Source organism: Momordica charantia (assembly GCF_013281855.1).
Source record: "Momordica charantia cultivar OHB3-1 chromosome 3 unlocalized genomic scaffold, Mcharantia_2.0 BLBB01000003.1, whole genome shotgun sequence".
Classification (NCBI taxonomy): Eukaryota; Viridiplantae; Streptophyta; class Magnoliopsida; order Cucurbitales; family Cucurbitaceae; genus Momordica; species Momordica charantia.
The window spans coordinates 12258365-12281309 of NW_028275161.1; the positions used below are offsets into that span (position 1 = coordinate 12258365).

The 22945-nt window shown below is 40.8% G+C and overlaps 1 protein-coding gene across 1 annotated transcript; it reads right to left on the reverse strand.

The window, feature by feature from the left end:
- Nucleotides 1–17743: 17743 nt before the first annotated feature.
- On the reverse strand, nt 17744–21250 carry LOC111025488 (mitogen-activated protein kinase 1). Its single transcript, XM_022303355.2, has 6 exons — nt 20950–21250; nt 20714–20843; nt 19880–20017; nt 19427–19756; nt 18791–18974; nt 17744–18288 (listed from the first exon to the last, which is right to left on the reverse strand). The coding sequence occupies exons 1-6, from the start codon at nt 21111–21113 to the stop codon at nt 18119–18121; spliced, it is 1116 nt and encodes a 371-aa protein (XP_022159047.1). The 5' UTR covers nt 21114–21250; the 3' UTR covers nt 17744–18118.
- Nucleotides 21251–22945: the final 1695 nt, after the last annotated feature.

Genomic DNA, 22945 nt, shown 5'->3' on the forward strand with positions numbered 1-22945 from the left:
TTATGACATTTTAGGACCATTTAGGAGTGCAAATTAATCAAAAAGAAGCAAAAAGACGAAAAAAGCATCATGGGAGGCGCCAAGCGCCTGGGAAGCCTGCAGAAAAACTGGTTTTCTTCCAACTTTGCCCTTAATGAAACGCGTCTTCCAATGCGTTTTGGTGGTTCCAACCGATGCATACGTGTAGAAGAAGTGTTCCACTATCAGTTTGAGCACGATTTGGTCAGTCAAAAGAGTTGGAAATGGGTGATTCACCATCGTTTTAGGACCTACCTAACCAATTCTGCACAGCTATAAATTCCAGCAACTTCTCCACCAAAATCATCAAGCCTTGCTTCCTTCTCTTGATCATTTTTAGTGTTTCTTTGTTGCTTTCTACGTACTTTTGAGTTGCTTTCATTAGTTGCTTTTCGTTTTTAAATCCCGAGCACTTTACATTCTTTTATTGAGCTTTGTTTTGTTTCCATTTGTACTTAGTTATTTTTTACTTATTCAAATATATAAAAATCTAGCACTTTGCTTATCTTCCCTTTGCCTTTACTTTATTTTTAGTTAAGAGAGTTGTGTTTTTGGAGAAAAGAGCACGTGACACTCTCCCTTGCTTGAAAGAGAAGGGCGAAGCTCTCAATCCCGATAAAAACTCTCCGTTAGTTAACTTTTGTTTTTCACACATGCATTCCACATTCAACCATTTTACTTGCTGTATTTTCTTCAATATGTCTTTCTAAATTCCCGTCTCTAGCCCGGTTATGGATAGTTAGCCTTTTATGTCTAAAAAGGGTTGCTAAGAAGTAGTGTTTTTACTTTCCATTCATTGCTCAACATGTTTTCCCAAAAAGTTAGGATTTAGAGAAGGCCACTGTAAGTCTTAACAAGTCAATACTGAAAAGGTTGCTTATTTGCATTGTTGAGTGGTTAAACCGAGGAGAGGAGCGCCTTAGACATAAGGGTTCCGCTTAAGTAGCCTAGACATAGGACCTTAACCCGAGGTTGCGACTATTTCCATCCTAAAACTAAGATATATCTCATAATAGACATATTAGGGAATGTCTTAGGACTTTGAACTTGCTTAGACATAAGTAAAGTGAGAAGCGTAGTCGTTAGTTTCTAAAGTAAAATGCATATTATCCTTAGCATGTCCTTGATTCTTTGTTGGCTAACTTGAAGTAAATCGGGCTAGGTTTTATTATTATAAGTCCAAATCCCAAATCCAAAACCATTATTTGTGACCACTTCCCATTTTACAAGAATCACTCATTTCAACATTCACTATTCTTTAAAACTTCAGAGTTTGGAAATTATTTAGAAGTCCTTGAGGATCGATACTTGGATACTCCATCCATTTTATATTACTCTGATAGGTGTGCGCTTGCATCTATATAATTGTTACCACGCTTAGTGCGTGCGTTCAGCATAAACATCCCAGTCAGCAGTATCGATTAAGCCGATTCCGGAGCTCGCTCAAGCCTCCTTCGACACTCTCAAGTACTACAAGGACAACTTCCCCAAGGGCAGGAAGATCGGAACCTTGGTCACCGACAAGCTTCTCTTGGAGTCGGGGCTTCTTGACTACAACCTCTAGTTCGACCAATCGAAGCTTCAACGCCGAACTCTGAACTCGGTAAGTCGTGCTCGACCTCGACTTCAATTTTATCTTTCTTTTGATCTCTAACTTTATGCTTGTTTATTTTGCAGGAATGGTGTGCAGATTCACTGGAAGTGTGAAGCGCAAGTCTATGGGTCGTGCTCACGCCCTCAAGACCGTGGTGGGCACTGAACCGGTGACGCCTACGGTGCCACGGATTGAGGCTCAGGGTAACTCTGGGCCATCTTCTGCAGTCCCCACCCCTGTGATCGAACTATACTTGTCAGGGGGTCGATCTGAAGAGAAGCGTCCAAGGGAGGAGTCCGAGGCGCTTGACGTATCCCCCCTGAACGAGGTGAGGGGAGAGTCTCATTTGAGGAGAAGAAGAAAGAAGAAGAAGACTTCCTCCTCCTCGGAGGCGGGGGCTCGTGGGACTCTGCCTATGAGCCATACTGACTTGGTGGATGACCCTGCAACTCGGTTGGGGGGAACATCCGATGTGCGGATGCGGTTTAGGATGGAACCGTCGAGTTCCGAGGTGAAGGACGAGGTGTCCCGCATCTCAGCCACATGCTTGGACCGCTGCCTGAGGACAGCATCCAAGTTCGTTAGTGACCCTGGGTCCATACTGCAGAGGACCATTGACAACGCTGCAGAGGTAAGATCTGCTTTGGATCTACCCTTATTATTATTATTTTTACTCAATTTACAGCTTGATCTAACCATTGTGTTTCTTAACTTTCGCAGGCGTTTATCGCTTCCATTCATTCAGCTATTATGGTCTAGGCCGAACTGGATGGAAGGGAGGCTTTGGCAGCAAATGAGAGGGAGAACTCCTCTACTGCCCTAGAGGCTGCCACCACGCTGAAGGGCGAGCTGCTAAAGGCCCAAGGCGAGGTGGGTATCCTAAGGGCCGAGGTGGATGCCAAGGCCGATCTCTTGAAGAAGGAGGGTGAGAAACACAAAGCTCACCTCCGAGCAGCCCATGTCATCACCAAGGGGCTGGAGAAGGAGAAATTCCAACTCCTGAAGGAAAAGGACGATCTCGCTCAAGTCCTTGAAGAGAAGGATGCCTCAATTGGGCACCTTACGGCCGAGCTGAAAGACCTGAAGGAGCGCCTTACCAATGGAACTCTGTTGGAGGAGTCGTTCAGGCAATACCCAGACTTCGATGGGTTTACCAAAGACTTCAGCGACGCCGGCTTCAAGTTCCTGATGAGGGGCATTGCTGCCGACATGCCTCACCTTCAGATCGATCTCAGCGATCTCAAGAATAAATACTCTTAGAAGTGGGCTTCTGGGCCTAATGGTACTCCTGGCCCCCAATCACTGGTGGACAAGTACGTCAGGGAGCTGGACTCTGACTACTCCGACGTGGAGGAAGAGGATGCTTCTAGCCAAGAGCCTAATGAGATCGGCACGACGCAAGAGGAGGTTCCTTCTCAGCGGGATGGATCCTAGGAGGTCAACCTTCTGGGGCCCCAGGGCGAGTTGTCCTCCCACCTCGGAAGTAGCTGAGGCTCTTTCTTCTTCTCCTCTTTTGTTATTATTTTTTGTAAGTCTCAGGGCAGAGCTGCAAGGTATATAAGCCTTGGCTCTGTCCTCCCATTAATGAATTCTTCTTTCCTTACATTTGAGTGTCATTTTGCATCTAGCTCTGACTCTTTCTTCTATTACTTTTTAATCTTTCATAAGTCAGAACTCGTGTATAATTTCCATCTCGCACCTCTTAACTCCTAAACTCAAAGGCTTGAGTGTAACTCTTTCCACATCGCACCCTTTTACTTGAGATTTGAATTTGAGAGTTTCTTTAAGTAGTCTTTGATATTTCTCCTCAAACTCGGAAGTCCAAAGGATAATATCAAGCAATTTGAACTTTCTACATCGCACCTTTAACTTGAACATTCCAAGGTTTGAATTTTGAGTCCATAATTAATATTCACATCGCACCTCGAACCCGTGGGTTTTGAGGATTGAATTTCCTGAACCTTCAACATCGCACCTTCAACTTAAGCGTTCCAAGGATTGAATTTTGGCTCGTAATTGATTTTGACATCGCACCTCGAACCTGTGAGTTTTGAGGATTGAATTTGATCAATTTTTGCCCTTACCTTGCCGATTTTAAGTCTTATGGGAGTTCGTGGCCCCCATTTAATTTTTGATCGAACTCGGAATCATGAAATTAAATAACCCCATTTATTAACAGTTCCGCCCCTTAAAAATTTTTACAAGCCCATATTGGGACTATTTTGACATTTCAAGGGTAATATCGCTTCAGGTGCTCCGCGTTCCACGGATGCGCAAGCACTCTTCCTTCCAGGTCGGCCAGTATATAAGTTCCAGGTCGGACTACGCCTTTGACTTCGAACGGTCCCTCCCAACTTGGGTCAAGGGTGCCGACATGACTCTGAATTTTTCTTAAGACTAAATGTCCAACTTGGAAGCTTCGAGGTCGAACTCGGGCATTGTAATGTCTGGCCATTTTGTTCTGATACTCTGCTAGGTGCAGCTGAGCCATTTCCCTTTTCCCTTCCAATAAGTCCAGGTTAAGGAGTAGCTCTTCCTCGTTCTTTGCTGGCTCGTACTGTTCTACCCTGTCTGTTGGTATGCCGATTTCTACTGGTACCACGGCTTCGGAGCCAAAGGCTAGCGAGAACGGAGTTTCGCCAGTTGACTCCCTTGGGGTGGTTCGGTATGACCACAAAACTTCAGGTAGCTCATCGGCCCATCTTCCCTTTCTAGAGTCCAACCTTAGCTTGAGTCCTCGCTTTATGATCTTATTTACTGCTTCGACCTGCCCATTTGCTTTTGGATGTGCAGGGGACGAACTGAGGTGACTTATGCCCAGTTTTCTGCAAAAGTCCTTGAACTTTGCATTGTCAAACTGTTTTCCGTTGTCCGTCACAATAGCATTGGGTATGCCTAAGCGGCATACAATGTTTGCCCATATGAAAGATGTGACCCTGGACTCTGTGATGTGGGATAGTGCCTCGGCTTCGGCCCACTTGGTGAAGTAGTCCACAGCGACAACGACGAACTTTGTTTGTCCTTTGCCCAGGGGAAAATGACCTATGATGTCTACCCTCCATTGAGCAAATGGCCATGGGGCCGAGATGGGGGTGAGCAGTTCGGGAGGTTGATGGATAATGTTTGCGAAACGTTAGCAGTTGTCACAAGCTTTCACAAATTGCTTTGCATCCTGCTCGACAGTGGGCCAATAGTACCCTTGTCGAACAACCTTGGCCGACAACGACCTGGCGCCAGAGTGGTTTCCACACACCCCTTCATGGATTTCCCTGGGAATGTAAAGGCCTTCTTCAGGAGTCACACATTTAAGCAGGGGCAGGGAGAAGCCACGTCGGTACAACGTTCCTTCCCGAAGTGTCAACCGAGCTGCTCTCCGAGCCATCTTCTTTTGCTGCTTCGGATCTTACGGTGGACTTCCTTTGATGAACTCCACGATTGGGTCCATCCAAGAGGGTTATAGAGTATCAACCTCCATCACATCTGGCTCCAAGATTGAAGGAGTGTCCAAGATCTCAACCGGGACCGATCTAGCCAGGTCGGTCTCATATGCTGATGCCAATTTGGCTAAGGCATCCGCATTAGAATTCTCAGATCTTGGAACTTGACTCACCTCGTAAGTCCCGAAATGGGCGAGGTGCGATCTGACCTTGCTTAGATATTTTTCCATCTGGAGGTCCTTCGTTTGGTACTCCTCCTTAATCTAATTTATGACTAGTTGGGAGTCACTAAAGACCTTAATGTGGTTGGCCCCCAGCCCTTTGGCAACGCGCAGGCCTGCCAGGAGTGCTTCATACTCGGCCTCATTATTCGACGTCCGAAAGCTGAATCGCAGAGCATACTCGAATCGCTCACCTCCTGGTGCGAGCAAGAGGATTCTTGCCCCACACCCCCTCTCGTTGGGAGATCCATCAACATAGATCATCCACGGGAGGTCGGACTTGGCCAACTGAGGTGATGGAGTGAGCTCTGCGATAAAATCAGCCACTGCTTGCCCTTGTAACGCAGTTTTGGGCTCAAACTGGATGTCGTACTCGCTCAATTTCAATGCTCACTTCATCAGACGCCCTGATGTTTCAGGCTTACTGAAGATATTCTTCAGGGGCAAGTTTGTAAGTACTATAACAGTGTGTGCTTGGAAGTACGGCCTAAGTCTTCGGGCCGAGGTGACTAATGCGAGGGCCAGCTTCTCCATTTAGGGGTATCTGGTCTCGACTTCAGTCATGGCCTTACTGGTGTAATAAACGGGGCTTTGGCTCGCACCCTCCTGCTTGATCAGTGCCGAGCTGACGACGCTATCAGATACTGCCAGGTAAAAGTGGATTTTTTCTCCTAACAATGGTTTTGCGAGTAGAGGTTTCGAGCAGAGATAGTCTTTTAACTGCTCCAGTGCTTGCTCACATTCTACTGTCCATTCGAACGGTCCCTTCTTCCTAAGCACCTTGAAGAAAGGAAGGCACTTGTCCATTGATCTTGACACGAACCTATTCAGGGCTGCAATCCTGCCATTTAGGCACTGAAGCTGCTTTAGAGTCTTGGGTGCCTCCATCTCGAGCACGGCCTTTATCTTCTCTTGATTGGCCTCGATCCCACGGTTGTTTACCATAAAACCAAGGAATTTCCCCGAAGAGACTCCAAAAGCACACTTGGTCGGATTGAGCTTCATTTGGTACTTGCGCAGTACTCCAAAGGCTTCGGTTAGATCGGAAAGATGCGACTTTGACTGCTTGCTCTTGACAAGCATGTCGTCCATATACACTTCCATATTCCGACCGATCTGCTTGGCGAACATTTTGTTCACCATCCTTTGGTAGGTCGCACCCGCATTCTTTAGGCTAAAAGACATCACCTTGTAGCAGTACAGACCTTGGTCTGTAATAAACGCGGTATGATCTTGGTCTGGTAAGTGCATTTTAATTTGATTGTATCCAGAGTAGGCATCCATGAAAGTGAGTAGCTTGTGCCCGGCCGTTGCATCCACAAGCTGGTCGATCCTCGGAAGGGGGAAGCAATCTTTTGGGCATGCCTTATTTAGATTTGTAAAGTCCACGCACATCCTCCACTTCCCGTTGGATTTTTTAACTAATACAACGTTAGAGAGCCACTCAGGATACAAAATTTCTCGTATATATTCAACTTTTAAGAGTTTGTTTACTTCCTCAACAATTACATCACTCCTCTCCCTATTTACAGGTCTTCTTTTTTGATTTACAGGTCGAAATGATGGGTCTATGTTGAGGTGATGCACCATGATCTTTGGGTCGATGCCAGGCATGTCCTCATGAGACCATGCGAAGACGTCCGAGTTAGATCTAAGGAAGTTGACCAGTTCTTCCCTGTCCGTGGCCCCCAGCTTGGTTCCTATGCTTACTTGTTTTTCAGGGCTAAGTAAAGGAACAAGCTCGAGCTCTTCTATTGGCGGAGAGAACTGCCTTTTGCCTTCCTTTGGCAGGTCTGCTTCGGATTCTTGCATCTTGCCATGACTGGTTTGTTCTTCCAGGGCGCATACCGCCGACCCTTTAAGCGCGGATGCATAACATTCTCGTGAGGTCTTTTGCTCACCTCGGACCGTGCCCACTCCATTCGGGGTTGAGTACTTCAAGACTTGATGCAATGTGGAGGGGACGGCCCGAAATGAATGGATAATGGGTCTCCCGAAAATGACGTTGTAAGCCGATCTGTCGTCGATCACCACGAACTCGGCCATCTGTGTTACTTGGGTAGCATCTTGTCCGATAGTGACCGGCAGGTCAATGCACCCTTCTGGGGAGACCGACTCTCCAAAGAATCCAACCAAGCGTGTTGGACTTTTCTTTAATTGTGACCTGGTCCATCCCAATGCTAGATATGTTGGGAGGGACAAGATGTTGGCAGATGCGCTTCCATCAATCAGTACTCTTCAGACCAGGACGTGATCAATGAGAAGGGCGATCACGAGTGCATCATTATGGGGCAAATGGACCCCCCCCAGATCGGCAACGTCAAAATGATGGAGCAAGTAGGTTTCTGCTCCCTGATGACGCATACCTCGCGCCTGGCCTTGCGAGCTAACTCCTTCCTCTTGTTTCCAGACTGGCCCCCGCTCAGACCTCCGAAAATAGTGTTGATGACCGCAGGTCGGTCATCCCGGCGAGGCGGCGTTCTTGAACGCTTCCTCTCTTCTTTCTTTTCGGCCAAGTTAGACCTCGGTTTGCCCACGAATTTTTTGAAGTAGCCGTCTTGAATGAGGTCTTCAATCTGGCGTTTTAACTCCCAGCAACATGACGTATTGTGGCCGTGATCGCGATGAAAACGGCAGTACTTATCTTTGTTGCGTTTTTCTAGATCTCCTCGGAGCTTCTCAGGTCGCTTGAGTAGCTTTTCCATCCCGCTCTCCTCGATGTTCGTGAGTATCTCGGAGATGGGGATGGTGGTTGGAGTATACCGTTCATAAGGTCGGTTCCGGCTGGGGCCGCTCTCCGACCTACGGTATTCTGTTCTACTGGCGAAAGAGGACGATCCCTTATCTCTAGACTTGGAATCAGCCTTCCTCTTCTCTTGGGTCAACTTCTTCTGGTCGATCTGTCTTTCAGGTCGGCCAGTTTTGGTTCGGAGGAGCTCTTGCCCATCAATGACCTTCTTCGCCTTCTGCAGGACTTCGGCGAAGGTGGCTGGAGCCTCCTCTCCAATTTTACTGTTAAGGTCTCATCGGCCAGGCCGGTGAGGAAGCAGCACATGGCCGAATCATCGGAGCAGTGCGCGACCTTTAGCTGCTCCTCCTGGAACCTTGTGACATATTCTCTCAGCGTCTCACCTTCCTTCTGTCTGATGGTGGCGAGGTGAGTCGCTATTTTTCTATCGTAATGCCGAGAAGAGAATTGGCTGATGAACTCCTTTCTCAGCTGAGAATAAGTCGATATCGACCTAGCCGGCAGTCTCCGGTACCACAGGCGCGCGCTGCTGGTAAGCGCGATCTGAAGGCGCGGCACTTGATTGCATCCGTTGCCGCTTGAAAGTCCATAAGGCCTTCGAAAACCTAAACGTAGTCTTTAGGGTCCTTAGACCCATCATAGGGCTTCATAGTGGGAGTCTTGAACTTTGGAGGGATTGGAGCCTCCATAATATCCGAGGTGAATGGCGATTCTCCCAAGTCGCCAGCGTCAAACGAGCTCTCCTTCTTCTCGCACCTAGCTTTGAGTGCCTCGACCTGCTCATCGAACCTGTGCTTCATCAGGTCGAACTCTTCCCTGGTGATCACAGCTTCTGGTGTTAGGGGCTTATACTTTGACTGAGCCTTAAGGTCAGAGTTGGAGAACTCTCGGGAGCAGGATGGAGAGTCCTCCGGCTCCCGAGAGGCTTTCTTCTTCTTTTCAGTCAGATGCTTTCTTGGATCGTTATCCCGCAAGCTGTAATCCACTCCATCGTTGGGGATGGGCTCGCGGTCGCCAGGTTGGATAGATGGAGCTCCCTTTTCACCGTGTGCTCCCGGGGCCCTAGAGGGAGACGCGGTTCGGTTAGCACGCGTTGCCTCGGCGTACATCTCTTCCATTGTGCGCAACCGATGGCGCATATCATCCAACTCGCGCTGGAGAGTAGTCAAAGCTTCAGGGTCTGCTGCCTGGTTGGCCCTTTGAGAGGTCTTTCTCGAGGTCCCTCCTCGGCCTCGGTTGGCCTTTGAGGGTTTCGGATGAGCAGGGGGAAACTCTTGGGTCGTATGGCAGGCAAATCTGCGCGGCAGATCTCCCTCTTGCCCTGCTCGAACCTGGTCCTCGACTACTCTTGCGTCGAGGTCTCGCTGAGTGCCATTATCAGTGTTCACACCCCTCCGTTCTGTCGTATTAGCAGAGCTTACCGGATGCACCATCGTTGCGTATATTTTCTAGATCGGGATGACTTAGGATGTCTTGATTCCCCACAGACGGCGCCAAATGTTTATGCAGGAATTTGCACAACGGTTCTTCACGAATTGAGCTCGAACCCAATCTTCGGTTCCAACCTGAACACTAGAGTGGACCTGCACAAGAGGGTAAGCACTCCGATGCCCAAGTCAATATAGATCGGACTCCTTATTTAGTTCGAGGTGAGATTCCTTACCTGGGCGTGAAATGAAGTCCTCTATTTATAGGTGATGGATCCGACAGTACACACGACCGGCGGTTATGTGTCTTTTCCCATATCGGACCTGTTGGGTTCCTAGCAGGTCGGACCCCAGTCAGGTCGAACCTTGGTTCCCATAGTCTTTTATAACAGGCGAACCCGGTCTCCTCGGCGAGGCCGAGGTGGACCTAAGCAATCCTTTTTATTTGGTTTCTTCAAACACTAATAAGGGTCCTCCACGTGTCTCGGGTACGTTTACTCCCAAACAGACCTAGTCGAGTTCGATAATCAATTCTTGTTTGGTTAGACATCTTACTAATAAATGTTTCGATGTGTTGTTTTTGCTTCAAAAGAGCTTCACATTTACTCCAAGCTTGGTTATGCACACTATTTGGTCCTCCAACACGAGTCTGTAATTTTTTTTTTCCTTCCAATTTGAAAATCTTTCACAAACAAAATGGTCACCTCTTGATTGTTCTCCAACTTCTGGTTTGACTAAATAGCAACATAAACAAAAGGCAACATCTTTTGAAATACTATATCCCAACCAATTAGGGTACTCAGTAAATGAAACTGGATTAAATCGTTTTGACTGTGTCCCAAATTTGTTCAATGGAAAAAGTATGATTTTTAGGCTGACAAGGTCCTTTTTGTAAATATGCTCCTTAGTCTCGAATATTACAATTGTAATCAAGAATTCTAGTTCTTAAACCAATATCTACTGATAATTCTTCTAAATTTACTTTCATAAAATATCTATCCAAACTAGTATTACTTTTATTCAATGGAGATGATAACCACATCAATTTTCTTTTATAGTATCTCTCTATTTTGACTTCAAAATAAATCTACGAGAACATTAATAAAAATAACAAGAAAAACCTAAAACCTAAAATAATAATGATAATAAGTATAGGTGTAAAATCAGTTGAGACATGACAATCTTATATTCTAACACAAATATAATTAACTATAATATTTAAAATAACTCCAAATTCATATCATATATGATGTAAAATTAAGAAAATGTTATTGTAAATAAAAAATAAAAAAAGGTACCTTACACAATTTTCCATATTTTTTTTTTAAGTTAACATATTTGTTTAAAAAATTTTCCATATTTTCTTTTATTTTAATTTTTTAAATATTGACTTAATAATTTCTTTGTTTTAATCATCATAATAATAAGATATCAAAATGGAATCACCCAAAATTTGGCAACAAATATACCAATTGCAGAAAATTCTAATAATAAATATATATTACATTAAAATAAATAAAGTCTTAACATGACTAGTAGTAGAATAAAATCTCCCCCAAAATGTAAAAAGGGCTTGGACACACGACAACCACTATGCCAAGGAGAGAGTTTTTAAAGTCAAATTTTTATATACTAATTATTATTAATGATACAACCAAGAACATGGCCATGAAGCTCTATCCATGAAGAATAGCAGTATAATTGATTTCCAAAGAATAAAATTTTTGTAATCAAGTTTCACCGACATAATTGAAGTTGAATGGATTGCAAAAAGATTGAGTTGTATTGACTCCATTTCGTGTCGAAAGAACCCGCATTTGTTGAAGACTCCTGTGTCGCCATGGAGTTGGAGTATTTCAAAGTGGCTTTGATAGCAAGTGAAAGTTGAAAAATATCAAGATTGTGACGTATAATACTTTATGCACACTTTAGATTGAAAAACCAAATATATAAATATACCTTTGTTGGATGGTACAGTAAAGGAAAGGAAAATGTATAAGGAAAATTTCGGGATAATTTGTGGAGCCAAAACTCCTAAAAAAAACAAAAGGGAAAATCAGTGTTATAATTGCGCCAAATAACACAAAGCCAAAAATCCCTCTTTTTCCTTTTATTAGGTTTGCTGCCGCATGCATATATATATATATATATATATATATATATATATAATTTACTGAAATTTCTGAGTGTGGTTGCAATTTTCCTCTTTTTTTTTTTCTAAAGTTTTTCTACCAAAAAAATCCAATGGTTTTAAAATTTATGCAAAATTCTTTTCCATTTCGAGAAAACTTTGATTTTCGGCTAGCCCGGCACCAACTCTTCGATATATTTCTTGCTGGAAGTATCCCTGATCCTATTGATAACAAGTGGGCCCAAATAATTCAATCGGGGTAGTTGTTGGGGTCAAATTCGGTACGAGTCAAGGGAATGGCCCCTTGGCCTTTGATTTCCATATAAAGGACACGACGTGCATAAATACCCTCCTTTGAGTGTGGTCCCAAAGTCAAAACTAGGCAGTCTGTGAGTTTGTGTCGTCGCACAAGTCAAAGATTGGCTGCAGTGTTGGCAGAGAAGAAGGAGAAAAAATGAAAACTTGGTCTGTAGAGCATCGTCGGCAGTCCGTTCTCTTGAAGTTAGTGAGGTTTTTCATTTTGTATTCTTAAGTAGCTATTATCATAGTGCTTAGAAGCTCAGTGACCATTGTTGTGGCATCTAGAGAGTGCTTTGTAGAGCGTTTGTGAGGTCCATTGTATTTCTCCCAAAATCACAGTAGAACCCGTTGTCGCGGAAGACTAGATGTAGCCCAAGTTGGGGTGAACCAGTATAAATTGCTTGTGCTTTCCCTATTTTTCTTATTGTTGTGTGTGACTTAGTTTTCAATAACAAGCTGTTGAAGGGGAAAATATTATTGGTAAGTAAATTTTCCCAACAAGTGGTATCAGAGCTGTAAGGTTCAACGTTATGAGATCCAGTGGAAAGTCGCATCACTACTTCGAGAGAGTTTTAAGATTTGATGGGCAAAATTTCGGGTTTTGTAAAATGCCAGTAAATACACAAAACCTTGAAGGAACGACAGGCTGGGATGACAGATAAAGATTAGGCGAAGATGGATGAAAAGTCGTAGCGATCATGAGGTTGTGCTTGTCAATGAATGTGGCAAGTCTCGTGGTGAATTAGAAAACTGTTGAGGAAGGCGTTGACGGACAGATATGAAAAACCTTCTGCCAATAGCAAAGTCTATCTCATCATAAGATATGTTAACATTCACATGGAGGAAGGCACGTCAGTGAACTCCAAAATCAATTAGGTCACTCAATTGATGAACCAGTTGGAGTCAATGGAGATCACTTTCTCAGAGGAGGTAAAGGCTATAAAGCTGCTGTCTTCTTTGCATGATAGTTGGAAAACGATAAAGACGACGGTGTCGAATTCGTTAGGGGACAAGAGTCTGAAATTTTCAGATATCTGTCATGCTGCAATTGTTGAGGACATTCGCAGGAAAGGAAGTGGAAAGAATTATGCATCCACTTCTGGTGGTGAGAACCATTTAGATTCAGCATTGATAGCGCATAGTAAAGGCAAAGAGAAAATGAGATATGGGAAACAGTAGGGACATATCCAAAGAAGTGGGAGCGGCGAGGTTGAATGTTTTTACTACCATAAGAAGAGTCACTTCAAGAAACACTGCAGGAAGCTTAAAGAGGATCAGAAAAATGAGGACACTCTAAATTACGTGTCACCAGAGGTGTTAGCTTGTATTGAAGGTAACACAACACCTATAGACCAGTCATCAGAGTGGGTAGTGGACAGTGCAGCTTCAGTACATGTATCTTCAAACAGAAGTTGGTTCACGTCCGCAGAAAATCATGGCGTGGTGAGGATGAGAAATGGGAGACTCTTGAAAATCAAAAGACTTGGGGATGTTCGTCTGAGGACTGATAGTGGGACCGAGTTAATACTGCATTATGTGAGGTATGTACCCAGTTGCAGGATGAATTTGATATCAACAGGGAAGCTAGATAACGAAGGCTACAGAACTCATGAGGGGATCCAAGGTAGTGGTTGTTGACCACAAAAAAGCTTCAGTGTATGTGTTGAGGTTTGGTGTTACCAGAGGATTAGAGAGACGAATTATGCACATGACTGCAGATAGTTCAAGGGAGGCTTGAAAGAACTAACAGCATTGACAGTCAAGAAATATCAGAAGAATCTGCCATCAATTCAAGTACAACAGTTAGGAAGTAGAGGAAATGGAGAGGGGAACCACTCAGTGAGGTGTTCAACAGACTGTCAGTTTCGAGCTCCAGTTGTCAGACGGATAAGTGAGCTGACAAAGTCGCATGGGCGAAAGGGTGCATTGAGAAAGACTAGAATTGGTGCTGAGGTTGATGGTGGTGTCTCTAGAGTGGCAACGGAGTTAAGTGGAAGTGCCAAGTCATCAGATGGAAAATCTTTCTTCAGGAGTCGTTGGGTGCGAGTCAACAAGGAAGCGTCGGGGATCACTTAGTTTGCTTGGGAACACGTGACTGTGTTTCTAACGTCTGGGAGACAAGACCATGTAGGATTCTTTAGTCTCAGAGCAATCAAAGATGGAGCCTTGGTTGGTGCCAAGAAGAAGTTAGAGATTGTCGGTGCAATGGGAGTTGAGCCTTGGTTGGTTCCAAGAAGACGTTGTTCAGTTGGAAGCTTTTGGTGGAGTAATAACTGAGTCTTGAAGGACACTGTTGTTGCAGTGGGAGGCGATTGTTATTTTGTCTCCAAGTGGGAGATTGTTGGGATAATTTGTTGAGCCAAAACTCCTAAAGGAAAAAAAAACAAAGGGAAAATCAGTGTTATAATTGGGCCAAATAACACAAAGCCCAAAATCCTTTTTTTTTTCCTTTTATTAGGTTTACTGCCGCTACATATACATATATAATTTACTTAAAGTTTTCTTGGTGTGGCCGCAACATCAAAACTGTGTAGTTTGTGAGGTTGTGTCCGGTCTGTAGAGCGTCGTCGGCAGTCCGTTCTCTTGAAGTTAGTGAGGTTTTTCATTCTGTATCCCTAAGTAGCTATTGTCGTAGTACTTAGAAGCTAGGTGGTCATTTGACATCTAGAGAGTGTTCTGTAGAACGTTTGTGAGGTCCATTGCATTTCTCCCAAATTCATAGTAGAACTCGTTGTCGCAGAAGACTAGACGTAGCCCATAGTTGAGGTGAACCAATATAAATTGCTTGTGTCATTTCTGTGCTTTCCCTATTTTTCTTATTATTGTGTGTGACTTAGTTTTTACTGACGAGTTAAAACTCGTCAGGGAAAAATATTATTCATAAGTAAATTTTTCCAACAATAAATTAATGACAATTAGGGCAAATATATTCCAATAAATATAACTTGATATGTTAGGCATAATTTCCTGAAAATTTTCAATCACAAGTGCCAGAATATTCTTCAATCAGATGCGCTCTCATAACCTTAAAAACTAAACTTAAACACAGAAGATTTTGTTAACACAGAAAAAGAAAAGCAAGGTTCAACGGGATCAATTCGCGAAATGCAAGGTTCAACTAGATGAATCTCCAATCTCATATATACTATGACAAGTGTTGTATCATGCTGTCGACTATGGTGACTTATGTAAATTTGAGCAACTAACTCCACGGTTTACCTCTCTCAAGGGTCCTTGAACTGGTTTCTAAACAATGTCATATCTCTATATCTTCTTTTTGTCACTTTTACCTCTCTAGTTCTACCCATAAAATTTTACAAGCATCAAATAAGCTATCTCTCAATAAAATTATTTAATCTTTATATCCGATAATTAAGTTCTATACATCTACCCCTTTCGGGCTTGATTAGTCTACTCACTTCGCTATAATGAATAAACACTAATGATAAAGCATAGATTTGTAAGTTCCGCTTATGACCTAGTAGGTTTTTATAATGAATTTTTTTCCTCAATTTTCCATTTTTGGTTTTTGCAAGCTCTGCTGGATTTTAAAAGAAGTAGATTTTCTTTTTCAAATTTTTATATTTGAGTTTGCAAGATAGGTTGGATTTTCAAAAGGAAGATAAAAAGAAAAATGAGAGAATTTGTTTTTCAAATTTGAAATATCGGTTGGATTTTCAAAGAAGATGGAGAAGGAGAAAAAGATTTTCCTTTTTGGGTTTGCAACCTATATAAAATTGGGAAATTTGGAAGAATAAGCCTCCTCCGGCCTTTTTAGTTTTTTAATCACCCTTTTCAAAATAAAACTTTTCTAAGTATTTGATGATGTCAGCTTTTGGAAAATTTGGAAGAATAAGCCTCCCCCGGACTTCTTCCTATCATATTTTACCACATCTCTTTCCATCAATTTTTTTTCTAATTACTATTATTCCTTTTCTTCTTTACTCACCACAGAAAGCAATTTACTTTAAAACCCCTTAAACCTTACAACTTCCATGATTCTCGTGACCTTCAGCAATCGACTGGCTTACGATGGATATGGGGATGGGGAAGTAGATAGAGAGCGAGCTAGTGAGGGAGAGAGAGCGAATTTAAAATTTTTTATTTGATAGTATCTAAAAATAGGAATTTTAGTGAGATTGTTTTTTATAGTATCTAACAATTAATTTTGAATATAATGTTTATCAATTTAATATCATTAAACAACTTATAAGGTGAATAATTTCAAATGTTTTGAAATAAAATGTCGTTTATCTACAAAATAATAGTAGTAATAATAATAAAATTTAGTTAATTTAAATGAAATCATAAACAAGGTTAAATCCATCGGATCTAAATAAATTTTGAAAGTCAAATTCAAAATCAAAATAATTAACAAATAATCATTAAATATTTTCTTAATTAAAAATTTGAAAATTGGAATCAGAGAAACGAAATCTCAATCTCTCTTAAGTTTCGTATGGAATGGTAAGTATTCAAATTTGTTTGATAGAAATCTGTCATCAATCTCCTTAAATCTCTCGATGTAATTTTAATTATGATTTAATTATGATTGAATTTCAAATCTAACTCCTCAATTTTGCTTTCCCCTCTTTCATTCCTAATTTAAATTTTAATCTAATTACAAAAAAAAAAAAATACAAAACAAAACGTGGAGAGAAATACCAAGCAGATGAGAGGGAGAGACCGAGATGAGATCGAGAGAGATCGATCTCTCTCTCTCGCTCAACTCGCTCTCGCTCAGCGCTCTCTCTCACTCAACGCTCTCTCTCGCTCAGCTCGCTCTCGCTCAACTCTCTCTTTCGTAAAATATGATAGGAAGAAATAAGAAATTAATGAAAGAAGAGAAATGAGAGATTTAGAGAAAAAAATGGGGGAGAGGGGAGGGGTACGAGGAAGAAAGATAGAGAGAGAAGAAGTTGAAGAATGAGAAACAGAAATAATAATGAAAGAGAGAGAAAAGTAAAAAAGAGATAAAAAAGGAAAAGTGAGATAAGAGTAAATACGTAATTTCACCAACATCATCAAAGGCCTAAAAAACTTTTGCTTTAAAAATGGTGATTAAAAAACTAAAAAAACCATTTTTTTGGTTTCAAGATTTGTCGGTAGGTTCTAGGCTTTAGTTGAAGAAGCTAAAAAAAATTAAAAATTAAAAATTAAAAAATAGTACCAACCCAAATAGACCCGAACTGAACACAAACCGACTATTTTCGGGTTAGGTCGGTTTTGTACGGAAACCGACCCGAACCGACCAAGTTACACCCCTATATTTAAAAAGAAAAACCATGAAAAGTCTTAACATTTTTTGTTATTTTTAACATACCTTGTAAATAGGTGTATATCAAAGTTTCTTACATTGTCTTTGGTTAATTCGTATTTTTTTGGTAAGGAGATTAAAATGAAATAAAACATTATCAAATTCAATAATTTATCTACCTAAGGTTTAAATCTCATTTTAATTTTGAACGTTTTAAATTTAAAACATTTTTTATCCCAAAACTTTAAAATATCTACATATTTTAAACTCAAAAAACTTTGCCAACTTGAGGCAGTACACGTCTATCCTATAAGTAAAATATTTGCGTCCAAATTGTCAATCCTAACACATTTAAGACTTGAAAAAGATTTAATCATATTTAATCGTATTTAATGATCTTATGATTCTAATTTTATACACCAATATCCTACATCAGCTTAATGAAATGTCACACCAACTATTGCTTACAAGTTCCATTTAACAATTAATATGGGAGGCAAATCAATACTTGTACAAAAATATAGGAACTAAAATCAAACACACCCTGTTCTTAAAATGCTGACAAAAAGGGTTACAGTAAAGCTATAATGCAAGAATTGGAGACATACATACACAAAAAGATAGCTTCCATTAAATGAGTTTGCATTTAATTCAGTCTGCTGTGCTGTACAGAATACAGATATTCAACATTTATGATACAAAGAAAACAAACAAAAAACACAACTCAAACGACCAAACGTGGGGCAAAATAATAAACTAACAATTTTTCCGTGGAAGAAAATAAAGTTTTCTTAAGCGACTGAATAGAGAGTGATATTGTAGATGAATGAAACACATTGAGTTAGCCAATTCAGCATTCTAAGCTTATATGATCCGGGTATCGATCGTTTTGTACACCGTCCTGACCTTTTTCGCCATATGTTATTCAGTATTTGCAAAGTCGTCGTTGCTCGGGAAGACGACTTAGAGCGTGGACGTCCCATGTCATGCATATTCTGGATTGAGTGCCACTGCCTCTCTGTAAATCATCTCCTTCATTTGCTCCTCGTCAATGAATTGTTGCTCAAACTCGAACGAGAATGGCTCTGGGCAAACTGGCTCATCGGCTATGTCGTGCAATCTTTCTAGGTAGGGATGTGCTAATGCTGCTTCAACTGTTCAGAGTCAAAATTTATCATCAAAGTTGAATCAAGAATGATACGAAAAAAAAGAAATAACAATAATTATCTCAACATCAACTGTTGAATTATAATTGTTTGAAACCAATCTGAGAATGCATTCTTTATAGAGCACATGCACACCCCGACTAATTTAGAATGACAACTACCAATCTTACAATATTTAGGATCAAAACTAATAAAATTTTTTATTTTACATCTTAATAATACAGTTTAAACTCATGGCCTCTAAAGATAATCTGAGTTTTCAACTTCCCCGGTTGAACGTTAGACTAACTGTAGATAGTTATTTCGAATGCAAAAGTATGAAAGTTTGCACCTTGAACCTAATAATGTGGCAAGAAAATGTAAGGGTCATAATTTAAAGTATCATAGCCGGACATTCCAATCACTAAATTATCATTAACATTGTATCTAACAAGCAATTAATTCATCCAAACCATCGGAAGACAGTAATGGGAAGCTGATAAATATTTACCAGTAATTCTATTTGTTGGATTAAACGTCAACATTTTATCCACAAGATCAATCGCCAAAGGATGAACATGTGGAAAAACTGTCGCTAATGGCTGACGAGGATGTGGAGGTAACTGACGAAGATATCTTCTCGAGTCCTCATTCCGAATAAAACCAAGATCCGACTCGGATGGTGTGCCAAGAAGCTGAAAATTAAAACGATACAAATGAGAAGGTGCTACAGACTTACAATCAAGTTGCTTTCCATGTCTACTAATTTAGAAACCATAGTCAATTTCAGGAAAAAGGAAAGAACATGAGCTTTTTTTAGTGGAAAAATAGAACTTGAATTGGCTGTAATCAATATTTCAAATTGAAACTTAACCAAGGAACTGTATCTACAGATGTTGTCGTAGTTAACAATTTGGAAACGTTAAGATAATATGCTTAGGAGAAAAGAAGCACATCAAAGTATTTTTATCTTTACCAGAAGAAGAATCAACAGTGAACCGACGTGTCGAGACAAAAACTAATAGTAATAATTGTCCAGAAATCAATAATATTCAGCTACTGTTTCACATCAGCTAGATCCTTAATAGTCGAAATTAGATAATCTAAATTCAATAAATTGCAGAAGCTGTCTGTAGTTTGTTTTTACCTCAGTCAGTAAACGCATCTGATGCACATGATCCCTGCCTGGAAATAAAGGCCTTCGATTCATAAGCTCCAGAAAGATGCAACCAACAGACCATATATCTATGGCAGCTGTGTAATCAGAGTTCAATAGTAGTTCAGGTGCCCTATACCATCTTGTGACAACATACTCTGTCATGCATTCATTTTCCGCAGTTGGACGAGCAAGACCAAAGTCACATATTTTAAGATCGCAGTTGGCATTAAGCAATAAGTTGCTCGGTTTCAGGTCTCGATGAATGACATTTGCAGAATGAATGTATTTCAATCCTCGGAGAATCTGATAAAGGAAATACTGCAATTGCAAAGCATGCCAACGCTTAAAATTACTAGAGGAAAAGCTAAGTAAAAGCAAAGGTGCAATTTAGATAATGAATGATGAACAAACTCATAAGACCAAGTCAAGCACGCATCATACCTGACAGTGCTCTTCTGATAAACCTTGGTTGGAGCGGATTATTTGGTGAAGATCCGTATCCATTAGTTCAGTGGCAATGTAGACATCATTAAATTCTCTCCGTAAAGGTGGAGGAATCACATCTCTTATGCCTATTACCTGCATCCAATGAATGACAATCTATATAAGAGCGCACGCTAAAGAACAACAACTGAGATGTGAGAAACTTCCTTCAGTATTATAAAATAAAGTCAGAAAATATTAAATAAAGCAAGATAACCTACAAAATTTTAGTTCCAAATCATCATACAGTACGAAATAGTGTAATAAAGTTTAAATCCCAAAAATTTGCAATCAGCAACAAAATATTACTGGAATACATGCTTACTTCAGCTGTAATTTCAATTATTATAGGGCCAATCTAAACAACTTGTGAGGATAAGTACTCCTAAAATTTTATAACAGAGAAGGGAAACCCCATTTCCAAAATAAGAAACTCCAATCTACTTATGAATGAACAAAATCACCAAATATATCATGTTCCATAACATAAGCAGATTGTACATCTAAATTGAAAACTACCAAAACGAACTTTTGTAGTATCCTATCATTATTGCCCCATGGAACCAATAATCATACTAAATCATTGAGCTCGTTCAGCCACAAGTTATTCTCGACTAAAGAATTGATAGATCTATGTTTTCCAATCCAACGACACCATGCGAGGTTGATGATAATACACAATCCATAATCAGAGGGAAACAAAATTGAATCCAAACACGAACGGAAGAAATCTAGATTTCATTAATCAATCGAAACAAACAGTTTTAGTATCTGCGGGGATGAATTTCTCACATTTTCGTGATCCAAATGCCGAAGAAGCTTAATCTCACGGAGCGTTCGCTTCGCATCCATATGATTATCAAACGCGTTGGCAATCTTCTTCACCGCAACCATCTCGTTGGTCTCCGAATTCAAAACCGAACTACAACCAATCAAACGAAAAAAAAAACAACAATAAAAATTAAATCCAAAATGATTCCAAAAGAGAGAAAAAAAAATAAAGACCAGGATGGATTGCAAGGAAATACCAGACGATGCCGTAGGCGCCACGACCTATAGGCATAATTGGGGGGCGATATTTGGAGGTGATCTCGAACGGATTCCCGAAGATGTTGTACTGCACGTATTGGCCTCCATGGGTAGGAACAGCCGGAAAATCGGCTGCGGCGTTGTTGTGACCGACGTCTGCCATGTTCGACCTCGAAAACTCCTCCTCCGCCTCCTCCTCCGCCGCCGGAAACGAATTCTTGTCTTCCGCTGAAGAAATTGAATGCAGAAGAAGAAGAAGAAGACGGAGACGGAGACCGAGAGTTTGAAGAAGAAGTGAAGGATTTGGATGAATATTTATACGGAGGAGAATTGTCAAAGGGGGAAAGATGGGAGTGAGGAGTAAATGCGAGGAAAGCGAATGGAAGCCTCGCGCGGGAGAAAGGGCTCACGCGCTTCCGACAGGGGATCGGACGGCTCCCATCTCAGCCGCCTTTGATCGACGGTCCACGTTCGTTTAGTTTTTTCAACGGCTTCCTTCGTCGTCTTCTTCTTCCACTGTTCATCCATCTTTTTCTTTTATTTGTTTATTTGTTTATTTTTCTTTTTTTGGGTTTACTTGAGCATTATTTAATTGTTAATTGATGTGGTTCTTTTTGTTTTTTTATTAAAGAAATGAGAAGATTGGCTTGTTTAATGAAATGAAATCTATTGTCCTTCGTGCAAATCGTGCAAATCTTTGATTTTGTTAATACTGAGAGATGACTTTTGCTAAAAAAAATAATAAAACAATAAAAATAAGAGAGGTTATCTTTAGCTTATTTTTATATATTAAAAAAAATTTATTAGGAGTCGGTCAAAATTGAATGTTAAAATTTTTATTCTATACTTAAATAAATAGTAAATTGAAAGTTAAATTAAAAATTTGGTAGGAGTCACAAGCACGTCGATGTACTTACTTGTGAGATGTTAAACACAATAGGGTGCATAAGTTAGCGGAAGGTCTAGAGAGTAATAAAAGTAAAATTGTGAGAGGGTCCCCACGTCCCAAGTCTCTATTATTTATAGATGGAGTCTCTTTAGGTCGGTTCAAGTGGACCCATCCGACTAGGTTCCATCGACTCGAGTTTGGCCTGGTTGGGTGATCTAACCCGAGTAGCTCAACCCATGTTGCTTGTGTACCTTTGGTGGGATAATTTCACCTACAACAAAAATTTTAATTTTGTGTTTTTAATTTGACCCTAGTGATTTTTAAAAGTTTCGATGCGCAGCCCATAAAATGATGGAGTAGAAATTTTGGCCAGTAAATTGTTTTATATTTCACAAATGTCCCCATTTGTGAAATTTTTGGATCTTGCAGTCCTAATTTAATTGAGAATTTATTTTCTTACCAAATTACACTCCCTTTTATTATGCTTGTTTTTTTTGTTTTGCAGTAAACTAATTTCATATAAGGTAATTAATTGAGACATTTATTATAGATAAGAGTTTAAAAAATCTCTATATTTTTTCAATTGACGTTTATTATACTTATACCAATTCCATGTTTAGTTGACATTTTTATTTCATTTATAACCGGGACATTTATTACATATCTATTTTAATATTTTATGTTGATGCAAGATCTGCTAAGGCACGAATGACGATTTGGGAGGTCGGCCGGCAGCTCTCAAAGCGATTCTTTGGGATACCTGCAAGGAGGAAAGTAGAGTCCGAGCTCAACAGATCAGTATCAGACACATTTCATACCTAGGCACCAAAAGGGATGGTGTATTTATAGCAGTTAATGGGGTAGATATACGTCCCATCTGAATATAGTCGTGCTCGGATTGGGCTCTCCCAAGCGACCTCCGGTCCCAGCTGAGGACAGGTCCATTCCCTACCTCATTGAGCAGGTTCGAGTGTTAGGCTTTTCCTGGCTAAGTTTCTGAGGCCGACCTGATAGGTCGGTAATTTGTGAAAATTGGAGATAGGTCGGTTGTCAACAGTTTGACCCTCTAACATTTTATATTTACAGACATCACACTAAATGAGGAA